The 26,195-nt window shown below is 36.7% G+C and overlaps 1 protein-coding gene across 1 annotated transcript; it reads left to right on the top strand.

Annotated features, from left to right (window-relative positions):
• Positions 1–315: 315 nt before the first annotated feature.
• Positions 316–20,081, top strand: spast (spastin). The gene is made up of 16 exons (XM_030155396.1): positions 316–683; positions 761–844; positions 916–999; positions 2,433–2,596; positions 4,444–4,577; positions 5,683–5,776; positions 7,663–7,737; positions 7,828–7,899; positions 7,984–8,059; positions 10,175–10,266; positions 12,999–13,078; positions 13,163–13,205; positions 14,506–14,585; positions 14,696–14,766; positions 15,653–15,693; positions 17,353–20,081. The coding sequence occupies exons 1-16, from the start codon at positions 566–568 to the stop codon at positions 17,476–17,478; spliced, it is 1,434 nt and encodes a 477-aa protein (XP_030011256.1). The 5' UTR covers positions 316–565; the 3' UTR covers positions 17,479–20,081.
• The last annotated feature ends 6,114 nt before the right edge of the window (positions 20,082–26,195 follow it).

Genomic DNA, 26,195 nt, shown 5'->3' with positions numbered 1-26,195 from the left:
CAGAGTCTGAATAAAACAATTAAACTGGTGACATAAACATAAGAAAATAAATAAATAATAAATAACAATGGGAAAAAGAAAAAAAAAGGGAGGGGGAAGGGAATTACATTGTCTCAAAAAAAAAATCCATAAACTGTTGCCATTTATTGTAGAATTTGTTCAAGTTTCCCCGTTTTGAATATCTAATTTTCTCTACTTTTAAAAAGGACATAACCTCATTAATCTATTCTATTCTATTCTATTCTATTCTATTTTACAGCTTTTATTCTGAAACTTAAACAGAAGTGGAGGGGCGGGCCCAAACGCGGCTGTCAGTGTCAATCACACAAAGCAAAGTAGCAGCGAAGATGTTGATGTAGCGATGAAACTCCGGTATTACTGTCAAAAATTATATGTAGCTAAAAGGTTAACGTTAAAACGCAGAGTGCGGTTTAATACGGTTATAAATGCGATTTAAAAGCTAGCGTTTAACGCATTTGGCCTTAGTGTGTATGCTCGGCTAAGCTAGCTAACTCTGTTCTAACATTAGCTAGCTACAACTGGACTAAACTGAAACAACAGAGTGATGTCGGCCAAAATAAGCGCAAGTAAAGGCAAAGACAGCGGAGAAGTGATTAAAAACTACCACAAACAGGCGTTTGAGTACATCTCCAAGGCGTTAAGGATCGATGAGCAGGACACAGGTTTGTTTAGTGCTGTGATGCTCAGGCTAATGTGTGTGTTAGCATGTGTTAACGGTGTGTGTGTGTCCTGGTGACAGGGGAGAAACAGGAGGCTGTGCGCTGGTACAAGAAGGGCATCGCAGAGCTGGAGAAAGGCATCGCAATAGAGATCAGTTTGCATGGTAGGAACAGAGCCAACATACTGGAGAATATGATGACACTGTTTAGCCTCACTCTGTTTTGTCCCGAACAGGGGATCAATATGAACGATCGAAAAGGCTGCAGGATAAAATGGTCAACAACCTCAGTATGGCCAAGGACAGACTGGCCCTGTTAGGTGAGTCACATCTGCAGTTTGGTCCCTGATCTGAGCTTTATGTTGTCTACCAGGTGATACAACATGATGCCATACAACTCAACTCAGCTTTATTTATGAAGTGCCTTTAGAACTGCCTCTGCTGAAACAGAGCACTCTATATACAGGGGTTGGACAAAATAATGGAAACACCTTAAAAAATCAACAAAATATAATTTAATATGGTGTAGGTCCGCCTTTTGCTGCAATTACAGCCTCAATTCTCCGAGGTATTGATTCATACAACTTGTGAATTGTTTCCAAAGGAATTTTAAGCCATTCTTCAGTTAGAATACCCTCCAACTCTTTTAGAGACGATGGCGGTGGAAATCGACGTCTTACTTGAATCTCTAAAACTGATCATAAATGCTCAATAATGTTGAGGTCTGGGGACTGTGCCGGCCATACGAGATGCTCAACTTCATTAGAATGTTCCTCATGCCATTCTTTAACAATTCTAGCTGTATGGATTGGGGCATTATCATCTTGAGGTGAAGGTGTTTCCATTATTTTGTCCAACCCCTGTATGTGTTCATTAAAACGAACAATACAAAGAGTGAAAAGAATAAAAACAGTGAAACGAGCAGTCAAAAACCAAGGAGTAAAATAGGTTTTTCTTCAGTTTTCTCTGTTTCTTATATAATAACCCTCAACTTTAATGAACATCTAAATGATCGGTGAATTAAATGTAAGGAAATACACGATTTTCACTGCAAAGAAATGGAAAATACAGAGGGCAATATTAGAAAAAAATGGGGATAAATCAATAAAGGTTAAATAGAGAGAGGAATTTATTTGGGACCTGACACAAAAGTCACACTGGGTTTTTATGGGTTAAAAATGGACAGTGAAGAGGCTCGTTCCGCAGCTTCATCCACACAGTTACAAAAAAATTGGAGCTTCAGTCACACAAACAGACTGATGATGAACTTTAGGGCAGCCATGGCTCAGGCAATAGAGTGGGTCGTCCAATAACCGAAGGGTTGGCGGTCCGAATCCCACTCTGTCCTAGTCAGTCCGTTGTGTCCTTGGACAAGACACTTCATGAATGAATGCGTATGAGTTTGGTGGTGGGAGGGGCCATAGGTGTGAATTGGCAGTCATGCGTCTGTCAGTCTATGGCTACAAATGTAGTTTACCACCACCAGAGGGGGAATGTGAGAGTGAATGAACAATGGGTCAATAATGTAAAGCGCTTTGGGTGTTTAGAAAAGCGCTATATAAATCCAATCTATTATTATTATTATTAAATGTAAAACCTGGACGTTGCTGCTAGAGTTGCTTCTCTTTTCATTTCCTCTTTTCTCCCTCTCCTTCCATCTTAGTCCCTCTGATCTTTTCATTTATAAACTCAAACATCATCCTGTTCTGGTCTGAGAGGAGGTTGAAGTTCTCACTGGTTCTTGTTTTGACAGAGGCGACGCTGGCATCTAAAGGGTCTGAAGCCCCCAGGAGCCCCCCTCTGTGTCCTGCTCCGCCTAAATCTGCTCCAAAGACCCAGCCAGCGGCTCGCGGCCTTTCCAGTAACCTCAGACCCTCCACCACCATCAGGCCGGCATCCAGACTCAGCGACACTAAGGTCAGAGTTTGGGCTGATTCTGATGGTTGACATATATTACACCCCCCACCCCACCCATATCACACCATCACCATGTGCATGTGAAACTATATTGTAAATATAGAAATAATATTTAAATCTAAATTTATACAAATATTTATAGAAATAGCAGATTTCTTTTTTTCATGTTTTACATATTTTCTGTCTGCTCTGCACTTCATTTTTACATTTGCTGCTGTTAATTGTGAAATTTCTCCACGGTGGGTCTGAAACAGTCTTATCTTATCTTTGAGGTGGGACATAATATGATAATTATTAAAGACATATAATTTTATATTGTAATAATTATTGTTGTTGTATCTTCTTTTATCTTTTATATTGTTTTCATCGTGTTTGTGTTTTTATGTCTTCACCTTTTTGTGTTTTATTTCATTTTCAGCCAAAGATGAACCTCAAAATAATGACATTCATTCTGACCATATCAATATTACATCCTGCTCTGAACACACTTTAGGTTTGGTAAATAGTACTTATTTGTACACTGGTTACTCTATTTGTTGTTTTACTGTTGATTAGATTAGATAGAACTTTATTGATCCTTTGAGTAGAACCATCAGGAAATTGAGGTTCCAAAAGCAGCACAAACATTGAATATACGCACAAGAAATACCTAAAGAAAAAAGCAAAACAAAAACTATAAAAAACTAAAAACAGTAGTAAAATTGCAATTGCACATTGGAAAGTACTGGTAGAAACAAGAGACAAAGTAATAATAATAATAATAATAATAATAATAATAATTATTATTATTATTATCATTATTATTATTATTAATATTATTGTTATAAGTAGGTTATTCTGTCACTTTTAGTCACTTGGGAATTGTTTCCGTTTGATCCTTCTCTCTGTTTTTCTTGTATTTTAAGTAAAGTAAGTAAAGTAAATTTTATTTATAGAGCACTTTTCACAGACAGAGTCACAAAGTGCTTTATCAATTCAAATCAGAATCAAATTAAGTTTACAGAGACCCAACAGAATCCTTCAGGAGCAAACACTTGTGATTGGTGACAGTAGAAGGAAAAACTTCCCTTTAACAGCAGAAACCTCGAGCAGACCCAGACTCCTGAAGGATGGCTGTCTGCCTTGACCAGTTGGGGTTAAAGAGAGAGAGAGAGAGTAAAGGAGGAGAAAAGAGAGAGCGATAGAGATATAGAGAGACTGGGGGGGGGGGATGACACATGGAGTACGTTATGATGAATACATAGAGTGTAATCAGTCTGTGGTGGTCCTGGGTCAGGTGGGAGACTAAAAAGCCTTTTTGAACAGGAGGGTTTTGAGGTGTTTCTTAAAGCTCTCTACAGAGTCCATGGACCGTAGGTGTAGAGGCAGGTCATTCCATAGACGTGGTGCCACAGCTTTAAAAGACCTGTCACCGCGTGTGCTAAAACAGGTCCGTGGAACCATCAGCAGGTGCTGTCCTGAAGACCTCAAGCTACGAGTCGAGCTGTAGGGCTGGATCAGGGAAGCAATGTATGCAGGGGCCTGGCCATGTAGAGCCCGGAAAGTTAGCACAAGAATTTTGAAATGAAGACGATATAGAACAGGAGCCAGTGGAGAGATTTAAGGATGGGAGTGATGTGGGTTCTCCTGTTTGTGCGGGTCAGGAGCCTGGCAGCAGAGTTCTGGACAAACTGTAGACAGGCCAGCTCCTTCTTGTTTAAGCATGTAAACAGGCTGTTTACATTTTAATGCCTCTTGTCCTGCTCTTCTGTTACATTTGAATTTCAGTCGATAAAGTTCGTCTTGTGGTAATATTTGTGTGGTTGTGAGTCAGCGCTGGTCTCCGTTGTGTTCTTGTGTGTGTGAAGGCGACTCCAGGTGCAGGACGGGCTCAGAACGGACGACCTGCAGCCGTCAAACAGCCTCCAAAAAGAGACATGAAGAACTTCAAGAACGTGGACAGTAAACTGGCCAATCTGATTCTGAATGAAATTGTCGACAGGTACGAGGTGTTGGTTAGACGGTGATGGGGGGGTTAAAGGTGTGTTTGTTTTCCTCTGGACGCTGTAATAAATGGGATGTTTCAGTTCACTTAGAATTGACTTTGGTTTGTCTGGTTAAGTTTCTATTTCAGTATTTATATTTTATCCATAATTTATTGAACAGACTCTTCCTGTGGTTTTCATCCAAGATTTGAGGATGAATTTGATGAGAACCGACTAAAAATCATGTACAAATTTTCACATATTTTTAGTTTTGTGGAAAAGTTAGACACATAGATGGGAGGTTTTTCAATAAAAAGGACATGGTTTTACTGTTACTGTAATTACCACTTCTATGTGCAAAAATGTGTAGAAGCTGGAACAGATCGTAATAAACAATGAAAAGCTTTGAAAACAGGAAACTGATCATGTGTTTTTAGAAGCTGATAAAGTGTGAAACACGTTGCACTGATTCAGTAACTGAATTATACTAAATTTATCACAGCTATTTCAGATAAAATCCTCTGAGTCTGGGAGACAAAAAAGATTAAAAAAAAAACTAAACAAAAAAATCAAAAATATTTGATTGGTCCTGGTTTTCTCTCAGTTAATTGATTAAAACTTATCAGTTGGAAAGTGAGTAAATGAAATAGTTTGAATGTAGGTGGTTGGAGTGAAGACGTCCATGGAAGCTTTGACTTTTACATTATATGGAAAATGACAACACAGACTTTATGAATATAAAGAAGAACTGACTGAGCTGTGTAATATAACAATAATATAATATAATAATAATAATGATAATATAATAATAATAATAACTAGAAAAGCACTCAGCGCAGACCTCCACTAAAGCAGATTGAGTTATCTTGCTAACAGACAAACAAACAAACAAACAGACAAACCCCAGTGAAAACATAACCTCCGCTGTTTCTTGGTGGAGGAAATAATATGAACTGTTGGACACACAGTCAATGCTGATACCTGCTGAATGATGGAGTCATTTGTGTTTGTTTCTGTGTTTGTACATTTAATTCCAGCTTCTAGACCCGTCATGACCGGAGCTGTGATGTCATTAACGTCAGACTCCAGTTGTGTTAAAGTGTGTTTGTGCGTTCGTTGCAGTGGTGCTTCGGTGTCGTTCACTGACATCGCCGGACAGAAACTGGCCAAACAGGCGCTGCAGGAGATCGTCATCCTGCCCGCCCTTCGACCAGAGGTGACCACCGTTATTATTAAACCGATGGCTTCACCATCTGAACCTGTAGATGCACCAGTATCTGGACCCTAAACCAGGTCCAAGTGACCCAGGTCCAAATGACCCGGGTTAAAATCAAAGCCTTTTTATTCCACTTTTGTCATTTTGTCATTTTAAAAATAAGCATTTGTATTTTATTTTGGTCCACAAAAGAATGGTTTCATGTTTGAGCTGTTTTTTATATTTCATTTTGTAACATTTGTAACAGTTTTAAATTTATTTATTTATTTTTTTTAATATTTTGAACATTTGAAAAGTAATGTATATATTATATATAGCAGTAATAGAACAATGTCCACACCCATGTAGTGAGTCTTTGGTTTTACTCTTGAATGAATCAAAGGTTCTGATGTAATTCCTCTGTAAAAGAATGTGGGTCATTTTGACCCAAATATGGAAGTCTGGGGTAGTAATAAAAAAACTTCAGTTACATAAAATCATTAAAAGGTAACTTAAAAATTTAAATAGTGATTTCACCATTGATGTTGATGTAAAAAATTATGTCTGTAACATGGTTGTTGAGGAATACCTGGAATATGAAAAAAAAAATAAAAATAATAATAATACATTTATTTCTATAGTGCTTGTGATCAAAGTGTTTTACAACACAACTATAATATCAAAATTTAATAAAATAGATACAAATCAGTAAAAGCAGTTAAGAACAAGTTAAGATTAGAATTATGATTAAACACCATAAAATCAAACACCAAAAGTCAGGATTAGATTAGATTAGACAGAACTTTATTGATCCTTCAGGAAATTAAGGTCCTATTAGGGTTAATAATAATAAGAAATAAAAATAAAAAAGTATCTGTTACTATATGTATATATATATATATATATATATATACACACACACACACACACACACAGGGTGGGGAAGCAAAATTTACAATATTTTGAGGCAGGGATTGAAAGACAGTGTATGACCAATTAGTTTATTGAAAGTCATGAGAATTTATTTGCCACAAGAAAATGTCCATAATAGAAAATGTTTTTATTCTATGTGTCCTCCTTCTTTCTCAATAACTGCCTTCACACGCTTCCTGAAACTTGCGCAAGTGTTCCTCAAATATTGGGGTGACAACTTCTCCCATTCTTCTTTAATAGTATCTTCCAGACTTTCTGGTAATAGTTTTGCTCATAGTCATTCTCTTCTTTCCATTATAAACAGTCTTTATGGACACTCCAACTATTTTTGAAATCTCCTTTGGTGTGACGAGTGCATTCAGCAAATCACACACTCTTTGACGTTTGCTTTCCTGATTACTCATTTGGGCAAAAGTTTCTGAAAAGGTATGGATAATAGTGTTAGGTATGATTATGACATCAATATATGTTTGGTTTCAAAACAATTGACGTAGTGCCTGCTGAGAAAAAAACAACTAAATGTTCATTGTAAATTTTGCTTCCCCACCCTGTGTGTGTGTGTGTGTGTGTGTATATATATATATATAAAACTTGTAATAAAGTGATAGTAGTAGTATATAAGTAATGTAAGTAATAATCTAAGGGTTTATTTTATTGGTTTATTTAACAGATACATTATACATTAATTCATATTTCTGTAAATGTACCAGACTTAGCCCTTATATTTTTTTTTATCTGCAGTTCCTGGACAGATGTTAAATCATCACCTTTAAAAGTAGCATAAGGTTAAAAGCAGGAAATGTAAAAGTCAAATACCTAAACACAGACAAGTACAAGATGAGTGTTACAATACAAACATTTACAGTTAATTCCACAGCAGACAAAGTCTAATCTTATATTTGTATTCTAGTATATTTTTCTGATATAATCATACGAATAAATCCCTCTTCATTTGTGTTTGTGTTCATCTGCAGCTCTTCACCGGCCTCAGAGCTCCGGCCCGTGGTCTGCTGTTGTTCGGACCGCCAGGAAACGGGAAAACCATGTTGGTGAGAGTCAGATCAAACTGTTTCTGTCGTCTGTGTAAAAGCCGCTGACGGACGCCTTATCAACCCGTCATCTTCTACTTCCTGTCACAGGCCAAAGCCGTCGCTGCAGAGTCCAAAGCCACGTTCTTCAACATCAGCGCCGCCAGTTTGACGTCCAAATACGTAAGAAGACGCCTCACGCTGCAGTCGTACTCGTCCGTTCTGCGTCATTTCACCTTTAACCTTCTCCCCGTCATCTCGTCACAGGTCGGCGAAGGCGAGAAGCTGGTTCGAGCCTTGTTCGCAGTCGCCAGAGAGTTACAGCCGTCTGTCATCTTCATTGGTGAGTTTGACTTTGACTTTTAGAGTTTAACCCTTAAACACCCAAACATCCAGCGTCTACTGATGGAAACATTAAATACCTGTTCAGTGTGTTCCAGTTCACAGGTCATGTTCAACAGCCTTTATCTTTATCTTATTGATGTACATTCTGAGTGACTTGCTTAGTCAAAACCTGTCAAACTCTTTCAGGTTCCACATTCAGATCTGATCTCAAGTGGTTCAGACCAGTAAAAGAATCACATAATAACCTATAAATGATGTCAACTCTAAATTTTCTTTTTGTTTTAGTGCAAAAAACCCATCAAATTATGAAAATATTTACATTTACAAACTATCCAAACAATAAAGGTGTGAATAACCTGAAAAAACTGAAATTTCTTTAGAAAAATAAGTGCAATTTTAACAATATTATGCCTCAACTTATAATTTATACATAGGTTTATATATGTTATATCTACAAATACACAAAACCTTTAGTAACAGGCAGAATATTGTTCAAATTGCTCTTAATTCTTTTTTCTTTAGACATTTCATGTTGTTCATATTTGTTCAGGTTATTCACATTTTATTGTTTAAGGATAGTTTGTTAAATATAACACAGGGATTAAAGTTCTCCGTCACCACGACGGATTTCCGTCAAATGGAAAAATTGAGGGGGGGGGGAAGTCATATTGAAGTAACTTCCCCACGTGTTTCGCGGAGTCCAGTCGGCACCGCGATCCTGTCCTGGGTCTGCGGTCCAGAATCTGCAGGTGTTTAACACAGGCACAGGGGGCTGGTAGGTTTAACAGTGATGAGAATAAGATGACTTCTTTATTTTTATGTCAGGAGGACAGATTGATGACTATTTCTCTTTGGAAGGAAACGCTGCTCATTCTGTGCCTCAGAAACACATGGACAAGTTCAGCTTTACCGAAGTTCAGCCTCCAGACTAACTGTAGTTTAGTGCTAACAAGTAGCTTTCATTCTGAAAGAACCACAGCGAAAAGGGAAGAAGACAGAACTGATCTACATGGACCTTCATGTTTGGGTTCACAGCTGATCTCCTCTTGCCGGTATATGACACTAGTGTGTGTGTTTGTGTGTATGTGCCCTTCCCGTGCGTGCGGCTGTGCGCGCCGCGGCCTTACGCGGTTACGTGCCCGACTGCGTAAGTGCTTTATTTTGACCTGTTTAGCATCTTATTTCTATCTGTGTGGTACAGTACGAAGATAACATTGAATGAATGAGTAACACCCTTGGTATTTGCAAAGCCACTGTATTTTAAATACCCTCAGAGAGGATCTGGAACGGAATATAATTTCTGTTTCAGTTGACGTAATTTCTTCCAATCAAAAGAGAACATGATATTGGCGGGGGGGGGTCGTGGACGCAGGTTTGACCACGTACAGATTATTTTGGCTAGCATATATGACATCATGGACACGTTTGTAGAGGAAGGTGCTGAAGTGGTAACTATTGAGAGATGCGTGAAAAATAGATGGAGATGGGCGTGGCTTGATGAGAAGGGAGACGATGGAACTGCAATTAGATCATGGTGCAAAAAAATGAAGCAGCCTTGTTTTAGGAGTTCCTAAATAGTTAAATAAAAAGTTTTTCACTCATTTTTTGCAGTAAGGTTTTCTTCTAGTTATTATTTTCACTTGCTTCAAAGGTTTTCATACCCTTTAAAATTAACCACAGAGCACCAAAATTGACCTGAAGCTTTAAAAATTTTCTGGGGGAGGACCCCCAGACCCCCCACCAGTACCACTCATGACATTTTTTCTATCCATGTTACTAATCTTCTACACCTGTACACTCTCCCATTCAGTGTGTTTTACAATATTGCCAAATTTGACTCTATAAACTTGTACGCTGTAGTAGTATTGTATTGCATCATTTTTAATAGTGGCCAACGATTTTGACCAGAAGAAAATTTTCAGTCAGATGAAAAATTTTTGCTTTAATCCCTGATATAACAGTGATTGAGGTGGTGATCAGATAACGATGACCAGTTTACTTTTAATTACTGCTTCATTGTCAGATTTATGACATGTCCTGAATGTGTCAGACGTCAGGTTTTAACACATTAATGATGGCTGTTGTTGTTGTTGTTTCCTTTTTTTGTTCTCAGATGAAGTGGACAGTCTGCTCTGTGAACGGAGGGAGGGAGAACACGAAGCCTCTCGACGATTAAAAACCGAATTCCTCATCGAGTTTGACGGAGTGAGAACAGTTTTTTTCTTTGAAATGTACAGATACATGTGTAAAAACATACTCTGGGGAAAAAGAATCCTGGAACTGCAAGGATGGTTAAGAAATGAAGTTGAAAGTAGAAAAAATATTTGATAGTTTAGTATTTTATGGATGAAGATGAGATAAAAATGCATCAATTTTTTCAGTGGTGCTGCTGATCAGTAACAAAACCCTGAGTCTGAAAAATCCCATTAGCATTTATTATATGTGACATTTTTATTTTCTTTTTTTTTTTGTTTGAAAATTGTCATCATGTAAAAACAATGACAGTTAAAGAGTTAAAATTGTGTGAAGTGATAGTTATGACACGAACTGAAGGTGATTAAAAGATTCAACTCAGTTAAAGTGGAAAATAAAATGAATATGTAGTGTTTTAATGACATCGCTGTCCTTAACCCTTCGTTATCCTGCCCATAGATCTTTTATCACCTAAAGCGCATAATCTGCAATCTTGACATTTTTTTGTATTTCATCAACTTGAGACATAAACAAAAAATACCAAATACTCAGTAACTGTCATATTTTTTAACCCTATAAATTACATGTTTGTAATGTAAACAAACCATATTTTTGTTAGAAAAACCTTTTTTTTCCCCCCAGTGTTCTTTATAGAAATTTATTTACTTAATTATTTTATTTTTTCCTCCTGTCATATGTCAGTGATTAACACCAACATTGGTTCATATTCATTATTATTTTTGGTTCTAGGTCAAAAGTTAAATGTGTCAGTGTGTATTTTGTACTCACTTGGTAGAAGGGTGTTAGTGTAGGAATTTAACACTGTTTATTATGGGATGATGTTAGTGGATGGATCAGAATTTTAAAAATCATACAAAAATTCCAGCTTTTGAATTCTGACCTAAAACTAATGTGAAAAATAATCTGACCTTTAATAACATTAAGTATAGAGTGTGTATAATGTGCCAACCTGGATATCAGAGGGTTAATAACACTAAAGGATGACGTGCACAGGCGAAAATACTGGATTATTTTTATCAAATGCATTAAAACAAAGTAAAGATGAGGAGCAGAAAGTTCATATTTATGTGTTTTAGAAGAAAAGTTCAATATGTGAAGAGCAGGGATGAAAGAAATAAGGACAGGACTTTTATTTTGAAAAAAAAAAAAAAAAAGACACATGATGTTACTCAGACACAACAATGTGTCTTTTCTTCAGCTCCAGATCTTGTTTTAGTTCTAAAACCTGAATAATGACCTCATGCAGAACACTGGGGCTGTTGTCTCAAATGTAATCGACTACAGACGCTTTCACTGTTTCTGCTTCAATATTAGACACAACGTTTCAACGTATCAGACGGAAATCTAATTTTATTTAGAGACACTGGTCTTCGTTACGAGGACGTGTCCCTGTCGTCTGTAAATGTAGATGTTAAAGATGTATTTTATACAAACACCACATGGTTCTTTTGGATTTCAATATGGAAAAGATCAAAGTTCTGCTCAACGTGAACAAAGACAAGATGAAAATGATGTTAAACATGAAACAGGACATTTTAGTCACTTTGAATTAACCCTCAAAGGCCAAAAATGATCGTATGTTTTATTGTAAAATCACATCTGAACCTCTAATCATATCAACATGCTTTTTAAAGACTGGTAAAGTAGTTTTCTGCAGTGAATGTGTAAATTTAAGTTGCTTATGTGGATAAAAAGTCATTTGGAAGCTGAAAAAACACTGACTTCCTAAATAAAAACCCAGATGTTGAAGATTTTGTCAGAATTCAGAGTAGAAACATCTTATCTATTCATTTATTTTTTAGATATTTCATTAAAATGATGCATTCTCTGGCTAAGTAAATGTAAAATGTGAACTTTAAAAGAACCAGATGGAACATTAGATTCACACCTGATGAAAAATGGTTGAAAAAACAGAATAAATACATGAGTCAAAGGTGTTTATATATCATATAAATGTTTTCACATATCGGATGCATTCAATTCACATCAATTACAGGTTTTACATAGTTTGTCCGTTTTGACTAAATATTGAAAAAAGATTCCCTTTGACTTTTAAAACAAAATGTCAACTTCTCCAGAATGTCAATGTCCTGTACCATATCCCTCCGTTCTTCAGTTGTTGGTGCTTCAGGCGATATTTGTCTTTTTTAAATGGAGTTCTTCTTCCTTCTCCTTCTCCCACATTTCCCTGTGGTCTCCACAAACTGTAAATGTTCTGCTTGGGTCTGAATTCTTCATTCATTCAACTCCACAGGTCCATCTTCAACCCTATTTCTGAGTAATGACACCAGAAAGGTGGTTTGGAGCGCTGGCCCTTTAAATACACGAGCCACTTCAGCCACTTCAGGTTGTTGGCCGTGCTTTCTGTCCCGTTCAGCCACTTGAGTTCCTAAAATGACGAAAAATGTTGTGATGGAACTAGTTGTAGATGTAACATATTAAGCAGGAATTCAAACAGGTTGTAGGAATCCACTGGATTTTTTCCCAAATGAATATACAGATAGTTTTGCAGCAGCTGGAGGGTTCAAATTCAAACTGTGTGAACTATTAGTGTCCAAATACACAAATAAATGAACCATAGACTGATAAAAGTGTGTTTAAATAAATATGAACCCTTTAACTGATGCTTCAAATCCACCAGAACTCATAAAATACAGCCTTCATCCTGGGTTTTTCCACTGTCCTGGATCTGGATCTGATTCTGGTCCTGGTGTGGGTTTCAGGTCCAGTCCGGAGGAGACGACCGTGTCCTGGTGATGGGCGCCACCAACAGGCCACAGGAACTGGACGAAGCTGTGCTCAGGTGGAGGCTCCGCCCCTTTAGGGTCAGGGTCAGGGTTTGGGTTTGACAGGGGTTCACTCAGCCGCTCTGTTTTGTGTCCTGCAGGAGATTCGCTAAAAGGGTTTACGTGGCTTTACCGGACGAGGAGGTATTTACCACAAGCGTCACTGAAAACACATTGTGCTGTTCCTAAGTCTGCGATGGCTCCTTCTGTACATTTATTTTCATGTCTTTGATAAATCACAGGAATCATTGATCAGATCAGGAAAAGTCTGTGATTTGATAAAACTCTGTCGAAGCTTTGTTAAAGACACTCATAGTTTTTTAATCCTGCTCCTTGTAGTTTTATTTCAGTTAAATCATCTATATTTAAATGTTTAATCTTCTAGTATCTGCACACATTTCTGCTTTTACAGTGAAAAAAGTCAAAGTACATTATGAAAATGTTTAAATCTATAAACTATCTTTTAAAAAAATCTGAATTAAATGAACCTGAAATTTCTTAAGTATAATTCTAACAATATTCAGCCTCAGTTTATGATTTACACATGTTCATTCTAACGTACAGATACAGTGGATCTACAAATACACACAACATGTAATAACAGACAGAATATTAGTATAATTACACTGACTTCTGTTTGGAAATGTCAGATTGTTCATATTTTTTTCAGGTTTTTCACATGTTTTTTTTTTTATGAAAGGATAGTTTGTGAATGTGATTATGATCGTGTAATTTTACTTTTTTTTTTTTACACCAAAACAAACAAACATTTGTAGTTGTGAGTATTTCTAGGTTATTCTGTTGTTATTTGACTGGTTCTGATCCACTTTAGATCATATGAATGTGGAACCTGAACTAAAATGAGTTTAATTGTTAATATCTACAGTGTAATATTTTTCATTTCACATTTTCGCCTCCATGGGCTGGATTGGACCCATTAGCGGTCCAGTTTTGGCCCACAGACCATATGTTTGACACCCCTGCTCATTAGTGTCTTTTAATGCTTAAAAAACTCCTTCATTATCCAAATACTAAATGTACATGTGCACTGTTAGGCTTCCTTTTTTGTCTTTTGTATTATGATTATAAGTACTACTTTGTGTGTATACATATATATGTATTTATGCATAATTTTCTTTGTCTTATTTCCTAGAAGTGTGGTTGGCTATGTGTACAAACTTGTTAATATCATTATTATTATGCATTTTTTACGTACTTATTTGCTTTATTTATATTACACTTTTTTCTTTCTTTTTTTCCTTTCAGTGAGAATTATTGATACCCTTTTTTCTTTTTTTAAAAAAAGAGAGAACAGTGTACTTTGTACCATTCATGTCCTGTATAATATCTTATGAGACTGTTCTGAATAAAAATTTGAATTAAAAAGAAAAAAAACCACCTCCTTCATCTACATGTTTTAACTCTTGTTCTTCTGTTGGTTCAGACCAGGTTCATTCTGCTGAAAAACCTCCTGGGAAAACACTCCAACCCACTCAGTAAGAATGAACTGTCCCAGTTGGCAAAGTGAGTTTACACACACATACACACACACACACACACACACACACACACACACACACACAGGGTTTGTATTTAATTCTACACTCACGCCTGTTGTGTTTGTTTCCTGACAGATCGACTGCAGGATATTCAGGAAGTGACCTGACATCATTGGCCAAAGACGCTGCACTCGGACCAATCAGAGGCAAGAGATGATGATGATGATGATGATTAAGATTAACCCTTAAGGGCCCTAAACAACCTCCAGCAGCTAAAACCATCTACTGAGTAAATTGTTAAAAACTTGTTGATCCATTAATCTGATCAATACATGGAAATAAAGTAAAAATACAGTTTGTCATTTTTTCATTAATTTAATTCACGACAGAACATAGAAAACATGTTTAAACTGAGAAAATGGACTATTTTAAGGAAACATTTCTATTTTTTTTTAATCTCAGATCCTCATGAACAGAACATCTTACAGCTGTAGACATGATGTGTCCACATATTTATGTCCATATAGTTTAGAAACATCAATATTTCCTTAAAGGTTAATGGTAGATTTTTCTTCCTCAGTCAGATGTGATGAAAGTAAACGGTTAGATGTGGAAGAAAATAATTATTTACATCAGAGCAGGAAAAATATTTTATAAATTTAGAGGAAGAACATTTAAAATCAGTCATGGATAAAAAACACAATCAATGTTGAGTGAAATTTAGTCCAAACCATCGCTGAGTCATTTTAGAAACAAAGATAATTTAAATCAAACTAAACAATGCACTGATATTTATTCCATAATATAAAACTATATTCTGACGTTCGTCATTATTGTTTTTATCTCAGACCCCTGTTAGAAAACAAACACCTGAATTCAACGTGTCCACAGACTTTTGGACATTTAATGTGACTTTTTTTTTTTCTTTTTTTTTTTGTTTAACTTACTGTCTTTGATATTCTGGAGTGTTCTGTTTAAATTTGTATTTTCTCTTTGTATTTTGTTCGCCTTTGTATTTTATTCCTTCTTATGTTCAAAATAACATTATTTTGTCTTTCACTTCATCTTCTGTTTTCATGGTGTGTTTTTTAGAGCTGGGACCAGAACAGGTGAGGAGTATGGCAGCCAGCGAGGTGAGTCCACCATGGGGTTCCTTTTTTTATTTTATTTATTTTTTATTTTTTAGTTGAATTTTTTCCCATAGACATATCGTTAGCCTCAGAGCAAATTGCTGAAGTCATATTTATGGTTAAATTGTGAAATGTGCTTAACTTTACTCTCCTAAATCTGCAGATTCATTTTATGCAGAATCACAATTTGGCCAAAAATATGACTTAGGCAAAAAGTAAACCTGCTGCACCTGACATTTGTGTTGTTATGTCACTGTTATGGTGACAGTCAATAAAAAAAAAAAATAATAATAATATTTTGCAGAGCTAAAAATAATTAGACCAAATTCAACAACTTCAGCCCACAACATTGTCAGGAATTATCATGATTTATTACAAAAAAACATCAAAAATGTAATATGTTCCCATATATGGGACAGGTCATGAGGGAAACCAGAGGGAGTATCTGACACTACAGAAAAAATACTAATGACATTAAATCAGTTTAGTCGTTAATCTTTGACATATTCAAGGTTTTAATCACAACCGATGTCCCGTCCTTTCACTATTTATTATTTGGAAAATATTAAAAGTTTTTTATTACCTCCACCATCGGCAGAGGTTCTGTTTTCACTGGGGTTTGTTTGTTTGTCTGTTAGCAAGATAACTAGAAAAGTTATGGAAGGATTTTGATGAAATTTTCAGGAAATGTTGATACTGATTAAATTTTGGTTGTGATGGGGGGTGGGGGTGGGGGTCTGCATAGGTGGAGGTCAACGCTCTGAGTACTGTTCCAGTTTTTGTAATACATCATTCAGAATTCAAATAATTAAACTGGCATTCAGAGGGTTAAAATCCTCACACTAGTTGAATGTTTAGTAGTTTTGAGCAGAGCTGAAGTCGTTTAAGAGATTTATGAGAAAAGCAAAAAATAGAAAAACACTCCTAGAGCTCTGACCTCCACCTAGGCAGCCCCCCCCCCCATCACCACCAAAATTTTATCATTTATTCCTTGTGCCAGTATCAACATTTCCTGAAAATTTCATCAAAATCTTTTGAGTTATCTTGCTAACAGACAAACAAACCCCGATGAAAATAGAACCTCTGCCGACGGTGGAAGGAATAAAAAACTTGTAATATTTTCCACATAAATGGTAAAAGGATGGGACATTGGTTGTGATTAGATTCTTGAATATGTCAAAGATTAACGACTAAACTGATTTAATATCATTCATAATATCATTCACATTCAACTAGTATCAGGATTTTAACCCTTTAAATGCCAGTTTAATTATTTGAATTCTGAATGATGTATTACAAAAACTAGAAAAGCACTCTGAGAGCGCAGACCTCCACCTTGGCAGATCCCCAGACACCCCCCCCCCCCCCCCCCGATCACCACCAAAATTGAATCATTTGTTTCTTGTGCCAGTATCAACATTTCCTGAAAATTTCATCCAAATCTATCCATATCTTTTTGAGTTATCTTGCTAACAGACAAACAAACTCCGATGAAAACAGAACCTCCTTGGTGGAGGGAATAATTAATATTGATGTATGATGATGTAATAGCAGTTACTTTCGTATTTCGTACATTTGATGAAACGGGTTAAAGCCTGGTTTATTGAATGTTTGTACTTTTCGTACTCTTTGTTCACATCCTCCGTCTGCTCGGATTCTCAGATGCGAAACATCAGGATGAAGGACTTCGAGGACTCTCTGAAGCGGATCAAACCCAGCGTCAGTCCTGCCACTCTGAACATGTACACCAAGTGGAACAAGGACTTCGGAGACACGACGGCGTTCTGAATCTGAATCTACGGCGACAGTGTGAACAGACTGAAAAACCCAACGGGGACGGAGCGGTCGCCTCGGCGGGTACGGGAGGTCAGCCACCACCCAAACATCCACTTCTAAACCTGAAAGCGCTCCTTCTAGGCGGCTGAAAAACCTCCACGACGAAGGGATAATAACCCAGCTGGACCCTGAAGCATTATGCGAACGTTTCCTGTTTTATGGGAAAACTTTGCGAGTGGGATTTTTACGACTTCATGGGTTTATTTACTGGTTGGAATCTTCCTCAACAATATTTATTTACAAGAATGTCCTGCAAAATAACTCATGGTATGTCTTAAAGTGTCCTCCAGGGGGCGCCAGGTTACTGTAAATTCACACACAGCCTCTCAGACGCTTTGGAAACAAGGTTTAGACCTGAGGTTTATGCAGAAAGGGAATGTAACGGCAATAATTACAGTTATTGAAGCTGAAATGCAGTGAAAATTACAGCAGTTTATAACGGACACGAAACAATCTGATCACAATCAAATATGTGGAAAACTGAAAGAGGAATGTTTGGAAATGATTAACACATTTTAGAGATTCAAATAATTAAAGTTAAGATGATGCAAAGTGTTTAATTACCCAACAAAATAACTGTGATGAAGACGATGAGAGTCAGTGTTCAGTTCAAACCAGTCCAGCTGAGAGCGATAATCAGACATTTATCGCAATAAATGTCAATTATTATGTTTGTACAGTTTAAAGGCAGATTTTTCAGCCTCTGGGAAAGAAATCAGACAGTCATTTTACCCATAAAAGACAAAAACAGGACCGAGAAAAGGTACAATGTGGAGAAAAAGCACTTCTGTTATCTTGTTTAGTTCATTTTCTTTATTTATCATATAAACACACATCATGTAAAAGATAGATCAAGATGAAAACAAAGTAAAAGTTGTGATTTCAGGCTTATTTAGTTAATTTATGTTGATTTTCACAGTGTTAAATCAAAGTACTTAAAAAGGACATGATGCAAAATAAGCAATAAGATGAAAAATATGATTAAAAAGGAAGATTCATGTAAAAGCTGTAACAAGATGCAACAAATGAAACAAAAATGCATTCAACAAGATGAAAACAAAGTAAAAGATGTGATTTCAGGCTTATTTAGTTCGTTTATTCCGATTTTTACAGCATTAAATCAAAGTGATCATAAAGGAAGTGATGTAAAATATCCAATAAGATGTAAATGATGATTAAAAAAAAGGAAAGTAATACATTTAACAAGATGAAAACAATGTAAAAGATGTGACTTCAGGCTTATTGAGTTCATTTTTTTGATTTTCACAGCATTAAATCAAAGTAATTTAAAAGGAAATGATGCAAAAATAAGTAATAAGATGAAAAATAGAATTAAAAAAAGGAAGAATAATGAAAAAGCTCTAACAAGATGCAATAAATGAGACAAAAATACATTCAACAAGATGAAAACTAAATAATAGATGTGATTTCAGGCTTATTGAGTTCATTTATTCCGATTTTTACAGCATTAAATCAAAGTGATCATAAAGGAAGTGATGTAAAATATCCAATAAGATGTAAATGATGATTAAAAAAAAGGAAAGTAACATAAAAGCTGTAACAAGATGCAACAAATGAGACAATAATACATTTAACAAGGTGAAAACAATGTAAAAGATGTGGCTTCAGGCTTATTGAGTTCATTTTTTTGATTTTCACAGCATTAAATCAAAGTAATTTAAAAGGAAATGATGCAAATAAGTAATAAGATGAAAAATAGAATTAAAAAAAGGAAGAATAATGAAAAAGCTCTAACAAGATGCAATAAATGAGACAAAAATACATTCAAAAAGATGAAAACTAAATAGATGTGATTTCAGGCTTATTTAGTTCATTTATGTTGATTTTTACAGCATTAAGTCAGTGATCATAAAGAAAGTGATGTAAAATATCCAGTAAGATGTAAATGATAATTAAAAAAAAAAGGAAAGTAACATAAAAGCTGTAACAAGATGCAACAAATGAGACAATAATGCCTTCAACAAGATGAAAACTAAATAATAGATGTGATTTCAGGCTTATTGAGTTCATTTATTCAGATTTTTACAGCATTAAATCAAAGTCATAAAGAACGTGATGCAAGACGATGTAAATGATTAAATACAAGAAAAATAACATAAAAGCTTTAACAAGATGCAACAAATAAGACAAACTCACACCTGTAGTTGTTATTCAGTCAGATTAAAAGCAGTGGTTTGTGATTTTAACTGTTCTTCAAACACTTTAGAACATTTTACTGATGTACAGGAAGAACATTCACCAGGATTATAACGATCTGATACTTTTATATTTCACTTCTTATGACTCATTTATATTAAAATCATTGCTTTATAATGTGATTAAAAGTTAGTGTCAGTGTTGACTTTAAATGGACTTAAAGATGAAGTCGATGCAGAAAAAGCACCAAACACGTTCAAATCTGCTCTTATTAACAGGTGCGAACATCGTCTGTATCAGTTTCAGAATTCAGCAGAAAAGATGAACTACACGGACGTAGAACTATTATCATGATACGTTCTACAGCAGGAGGGTTAAACTCCAGTGGATCAGACCAGGAAAATAATCACAGAATAACCTAGAAATAATGACGACTACAAGTGTCTGTCTTTGTTTAAGTGCAAAAAAATCACATTAAATTATGAAAATATTTGCATTAACAAACAATCCAAACACAAAAGATGTGAATAACCTGAAAAAAAAATAGTTTCTTAAGAAAAATAAGTGCAATTTTAACAATATTATGCCTCAGATCGGATCTACAAAAGTACAAAACATGTAATAACAGACAGAATATTGGTCAAATTACACTGTTCTTCAGACATTTCACGTTCATAACGCCAATGGATCAGACCAGTAAAATAATAACAGAATAACCTATAAATAATGACGACTACAAGCGTCTGTCTTTGCTTTAGTGCAAAAAACCCCCATTAAATTATGAGAATATTTACATTAACGAGTAATCCAAACACAAAAGATGGGAATAACTTGAATAAACTGAAGCTTATCAAGAAAAATAAGTGCGATTTTAACAATATTATGCCTCAGATCGGATCTACAAAAGCACAAAACATGTAATAACAGACAGAATATTGGTCAAATTACACTCTTATTCACACATTTCACATTCATACTTATTCAGGTTATTCACATTTTATTGTTAAAGGATAGTTGATAAACATTTTCATGTAATTTAACTTTTTCACATTAAACTAAGAACATTAGTAGTTGTCATTATTTCTGGGTTCTTCTGCTGTTATTTCATCTGTACGTGGAACCTGAACTGAAACCACTTCCAAACCTTTGAATGTTCACATCCTCAGTCTAATGTTTTCACTGAAGGACCGTGGTCGGACCTGCCGGTTTTTGGTCCACGGGCCTTATGTTTGACACCCCCAATTGAGCGGAAAAGGCCGAAAACAGCCGTCAGAGTCTAATGTTTGTTTCCAAAGCCTCCGTGGTCTGAACGTTGATGGTATGGATCACCAAGTGCACGAGCGTCTGGAACATTTACATGATTGTATTCGAGACACGACGAGACCAGAGCGTTTTTCCGTTTGCACTCGTAGTTCCTTTGGTAGATTTACTTGAGTTGTTCTGGAAATGTTTGCTGATTTTGTTGCCTGATTTTCCTCCTCATGGCGTTGATTTGGATATTTGAGCCGAGCTGTAACGCTTTCCAGCCTTTCATTCATCAATAAACACATCCATCAGATGAATCCGTCTGTGGCCTCAGTTTAACGTCAGGACGGTTAACGGGAAATCAGTATTTATTTAAAGTTTAACAAGATAGAAACAACACACTGGAAAAAATACAAATCTGACCAAGTGTATTTGTCTCATTTCTAGTCCAAATATCTCATCACACTTAAAATCAAACAGAATCACCTACAGAGGAACTTTTCAGTCAGATAGAAGAACTGATTTATAGACAATAGATCTGGAAAACCTTATTTCAAGAAATCTTACCAAGATCATTTTCACTTGTTCCATTGGCAGATTTTTTGGCTTAATTCAAGCAAAACAATCTTTGTTTTTAGAGGGGCATTTTTTCCAGTGTATTAAAGATAAAAAAAATACAAAAATGCAAAGTAAATGACAATAAAATCAACCTGACGTAGAAGACCCGACGACAATGCTATAAAATGAAATAAGATACAACAAGGTGAGAAGGAAATGATGAACAACAGTGAAAATGGTAAGAAAATAATGCAGCAAAACAAACACAACACAAATGACAAGATAAAGTAGGATGTAAAACATGTAAAAAACGACGACTCTGAGATGAAATGTGATACAATAAAGTCAAAATGACATAAAGAAGGAAAAACACAAAACGAGAGGAAACAAAAATTATGTAAAAGACAAGAATATTTAATTTAATGAAGAAAAATCAACAGAATAATCAAAAATGATCAAAAATGATCAAAATAATGTATAAAATGAACGAATATGGTATGATTTTATTTGAACGGACAGTGCACGACAACACACTGAAAAAATAGTACAAATAAGTAAAATTTTTTTTTAAATTCATTAAAAATGTATATTTATATTTTTGTAAAATTATTCTGTAATAATCACAGCTGCTGAAGGGGGATTATATATATATATATATATATATATATATATATATATATATATATATATATATATATATATATATATGTATATATGTCACAGTAGAGATTGAAATCCAGTAGGATTCGTAATCCTACTAGGACAGATTGAAATTTTAGTTTGTCCTAGGACAAACTGAAATCCTATCTGTCCTAGGGTTAGGGGTTAGGGTTAGGGTTAGGGGGGGTTGGGGGGGGGGGGTTAGGGTTAGGGTTAATCTTCAGATCCTAATTTCTTGTAGGATTTCTAGTTTGTCCCAGGACAAACTAAAATTCCTATCTGTCCTAGTAGGATTACGAATCCTACTGGATTTCAATCTCTACTGTGATATATATATATATATATATATATATATATACACACACACACATTTTATTACTATATATAATAATTATATCATAATAATCATTTTGTCTTTTTGATTTACTACAAATGAAACTGAATCCAGTTTGTGTGGACTGCTTCTCATCGTCTGGTCATGTGACTCGTCCGTGTGCTCATGTACATACATGTAGATGGGGACACGCCTCCATGATGCCGGTCAGGACCCCATAACCCGGCCTCGTCCAATCAGGAGGCAGCAGACAGAGCGCGGGCCGGGGTCACCAGCTGTCCTCCCAGAGCTCAGCCCGCGGTCGCTCGGACGCCGTTATTTCTGCGTTCTTCAACCAGTAAAAGCATCTGAGATGAAACCCCTGGCTCCCAGAGGCCCCTCCCCCCCTCCCTCCCTCCCTCTGGCGGTTTATGTGGTCATCCATCCCTGCACATGTTGACACAGTCTGCGAATCCAAACACCGTTGTGTAATTAATAAAAGTTTAGTGGAGTATTTACTTCCACGCCGCTGAACCACACCTCAGCGGCGGCGGCCTCAGGGGACGCGTCCTGGGCCCACTGTGTTTTTAACCTGTCAGGACTGAGGAGCCGCTTTCATGACGGCAGACGGGTTCAGGGTTTAGCCTTTAGTCCTCACCTTCTGTTTTCCCTCCACTGAGCGTCCTGCACCGTCCACAGATGGTCTTTATGACCCAGGACCAGGTCCACCTTCAGATCACACCACGCAGACTCACAAAAACCACCTGGACCCAAATGTAGAATCTGAACTCACAGCAAAATGTCTTTGAGCAACGACCAAGTCCTAAAATAAACCCTCAATGACACCGATGACAAACACCGGGACGGTTCGAGGAAATAAAGACTCACTGAGTTCATTTTATTAACTTTAATTAATGTAAAAAAAAAAACATTCATTGAAGAAAATGAACTAAAAATGAAAGAAAATCAACATAATAATCCACAGAACTAAAAAAAACATTAACAATAATCAATAAAACGAACAGAAATTTATAATTAAAAAAACAGGTCCAACTGATTTAAACTCAGTATACTGATTTAAACCTGGTTAAATTCAGGTTTACTATGATTAAAACCAATTAAATCCTGATTAAACCCAGTTAAACTCCTTTAACCTGGGTTTAACCCTGGTTAAACCTGGTTATAATCTGTTAAACTGTGGGTATACCCTGGTTGAACTTGGTTAAACCCTGTTAAACTCAGTTAAACCCAGGTTAAACCCTGGTTTAAACCCTGTTAAACTCAGTTAAACCCAGGTTAAACCCTGGTTTAAACCTTGATTTAACACTGGTTTAAACCCTGGTTAAATCCTGGTTAAATCCTGTTAAACTCAGTTAAACCCAGGTTAAATCCTGGTTTAAACCCGGGTTTAACCTTCATTAAACCCTCATTAAAGCCGGTCCTCTGACAGAGCGTCATTGAACCACCGTTGCCGTGGGTGATTGACAGCGGAGCGGTTGCGTGTCCACAGTGCTTCATTGAGTCGCCGTGGACTCCAGGGAAAACAGAATGGGTGATCATTCGATCCCTCCAGAGAAACAGGCCACGCCATCCAATAATAGTCGACACAGATGCGTCTGAAGAAACACAGGACGACTGTTTCTGAACGTGGTCGTTGTGAAAACACTGGTTTTGTTATCGAAGACACGTGACGTATGGGTGGAGTTGAACAGGTTCTACAGTCTGGAACCAGTCCAAGTGGACCAGAAGAATGAAGAAGTGTGAAGAAAAGAAGAATTATAGAAGAGAAGAAAAATGAACAAAAATGAGTAAATATAATCAAGCAAATGAGGAAAAAACAAACAGAAAAATGAACAAAATGAACAAAATAAAAATAAAGAATGAACAAAATGATCAAAAACATGAGAAAAAAGGAACTCAATCATCAAGAAAATTGGGTTAAATTGTGGAACTTTATGTGGGTTTGTTTGGTTCTGTAAACCCGTCCCCTGTTCTCCTGGTTCTGTAAACCCGTCCCCTGTTCTCCTGGTTCTGTAAACCCGTCCCGTGTTCTCCTGGTTCTGTAAACCCGTCCCCTGTTCTCCTGGTTCTGTAAACCCGTCCCCTGTTCTCCTGGTTCTGTAAACCCGTCCCGTGTTCTCCTGGTTCTGTAAACCCGTCCTGTGTTCTCCATCCCATATGCGTTGCCGTTGGAAACCGTCTCCCAGCTCATAAGAAAAGCCTGATTGTAATTTGCGGTGCTGCAGTGGGATTTCCTCTGGATCCAGAACTGGGCCTTTTATCGTCCGGGTCTGAGCCACGGTTCAGGGCCCACACAGTGGAAGCCCTTCAGGTCCGGGTCCTTCAGGTCTGGGCCCGGTCCACATCCAGGACTGGCTGCTACTGTTCCCCTTAAAGTTCATTTAGTGGTGCCGTGTTGTCTTTGAGCCTCCTGGGACACCGTAGACCCAGACTAATCCTCCGTCCAATGGAGACATCTGTCTGTTATGAGCAAATTTATTTTCTTTACTCCTGTTTATTTATGGGGGGGGGTGGGGGGGGTATGGACCAGTGCCAGGGCAGTAACAGAACCTGCACTAACTACTGATTTACAGTTTACACACAAACACACACAATAAAAACACAAAAACAACTGGATGAAGACGATGGACAGTCAGGACGGGACCTGAACCGGGTCATAGAGACGGGGTTTTGGAGTCTAAAACGCAAAAATAATACGATGTAGGCTCATTAAGATGAATAAAATAGAAGAGGTGTGTCCTAAGAGTGTGGACCAGCAGCGGCTGCTCGTCTTTCAGACAGGGGAAGCTCACTGTCGGCTTACATCACAAAAACTGTCAAGTTATTTAAACATAAATTCAGCCTCCGTTCCTTGTGATGTGTTTTATTTACAGTGCAAGAAATGAACAAGTCATTTGGTAGTGGTTTCTCTCTCAACAAGCAGAATGTGTGACGGTATTAAACTGAACTGTGTCAGATAAGGAGCAGATCTGAAAACAGCTGTCAATCAAATGGGATTCAGCCTTTGGACTGAACCTCCAATCAGCACGTGGAAGCTCAGCGTCCAGCCCGGCCGAGCTCCGCCCACTGCTCCATTCACCCCCAGAGACACTGAGCGTCCGGGGGCGGGACAACATTGTGGCATTTATCCAATTACCATCCAGTTTAGAGTCAGTTCAAACCAGTTCCACTCAGTCCCACTGAAGTGCATGGACGCTGAGCGTCTACGGACAAATGCACTGAGCAGAGATGGAGGAGAAAACACAGACACGGGAATGGAGGAGAAGTGAACAACATCCAGTCTGTGATCTGGGATCAAACTGATTCTGAACCAACTGGTCTGAGAAATGAACGTGTTCCAACACATTTGGAGTCAATGAAATGAAAACAACTGAACAGATTTAACCATTTAATGCGAGTCATTTTAGGGGAAGCTGAGCTTCCACTGCAGTCTGACAGAAAACACCTGTGGTGTGGACGTCAGGAAAATGTAAAACTGGAAATGTGAAGAAGAAAGACACACAGAGCCACAATGAAAACAACATAAAAGAAGAAAGAAAATGACAAAAAACACATTTTGAAGACAGAAAATGAACACAATAATAAACCAATTCAACAAAAAATTAACACAGTAATCACTGAAATGGACAAAAATGATCAAAATGATGTTTAAAATGAGCAAGAAAATCAACAAAATGAACATAAATTGACAAAATTATTGATAAAATAGACGTAA

The sequence above is a fragment of the Sphaeramia orbicularis genome, chromosome 15, assembly GCF_902148855.1.
Source record: "Sphaeramia orbicularis chromosome 15, fSphaOr1.1, whole genome shotgun sequence".
Classification (NCBI taxonomy): domain Eukaryota; kingdom Metazoa; phylum Chordata; class Actinopteri; order Kurtiformes; family Apogonidae; genus Sphaeramia; species Sphaeramia orbicularis.
This window is presented reverse-complemented; position numbering and strand designations above follow the sequence as displayed.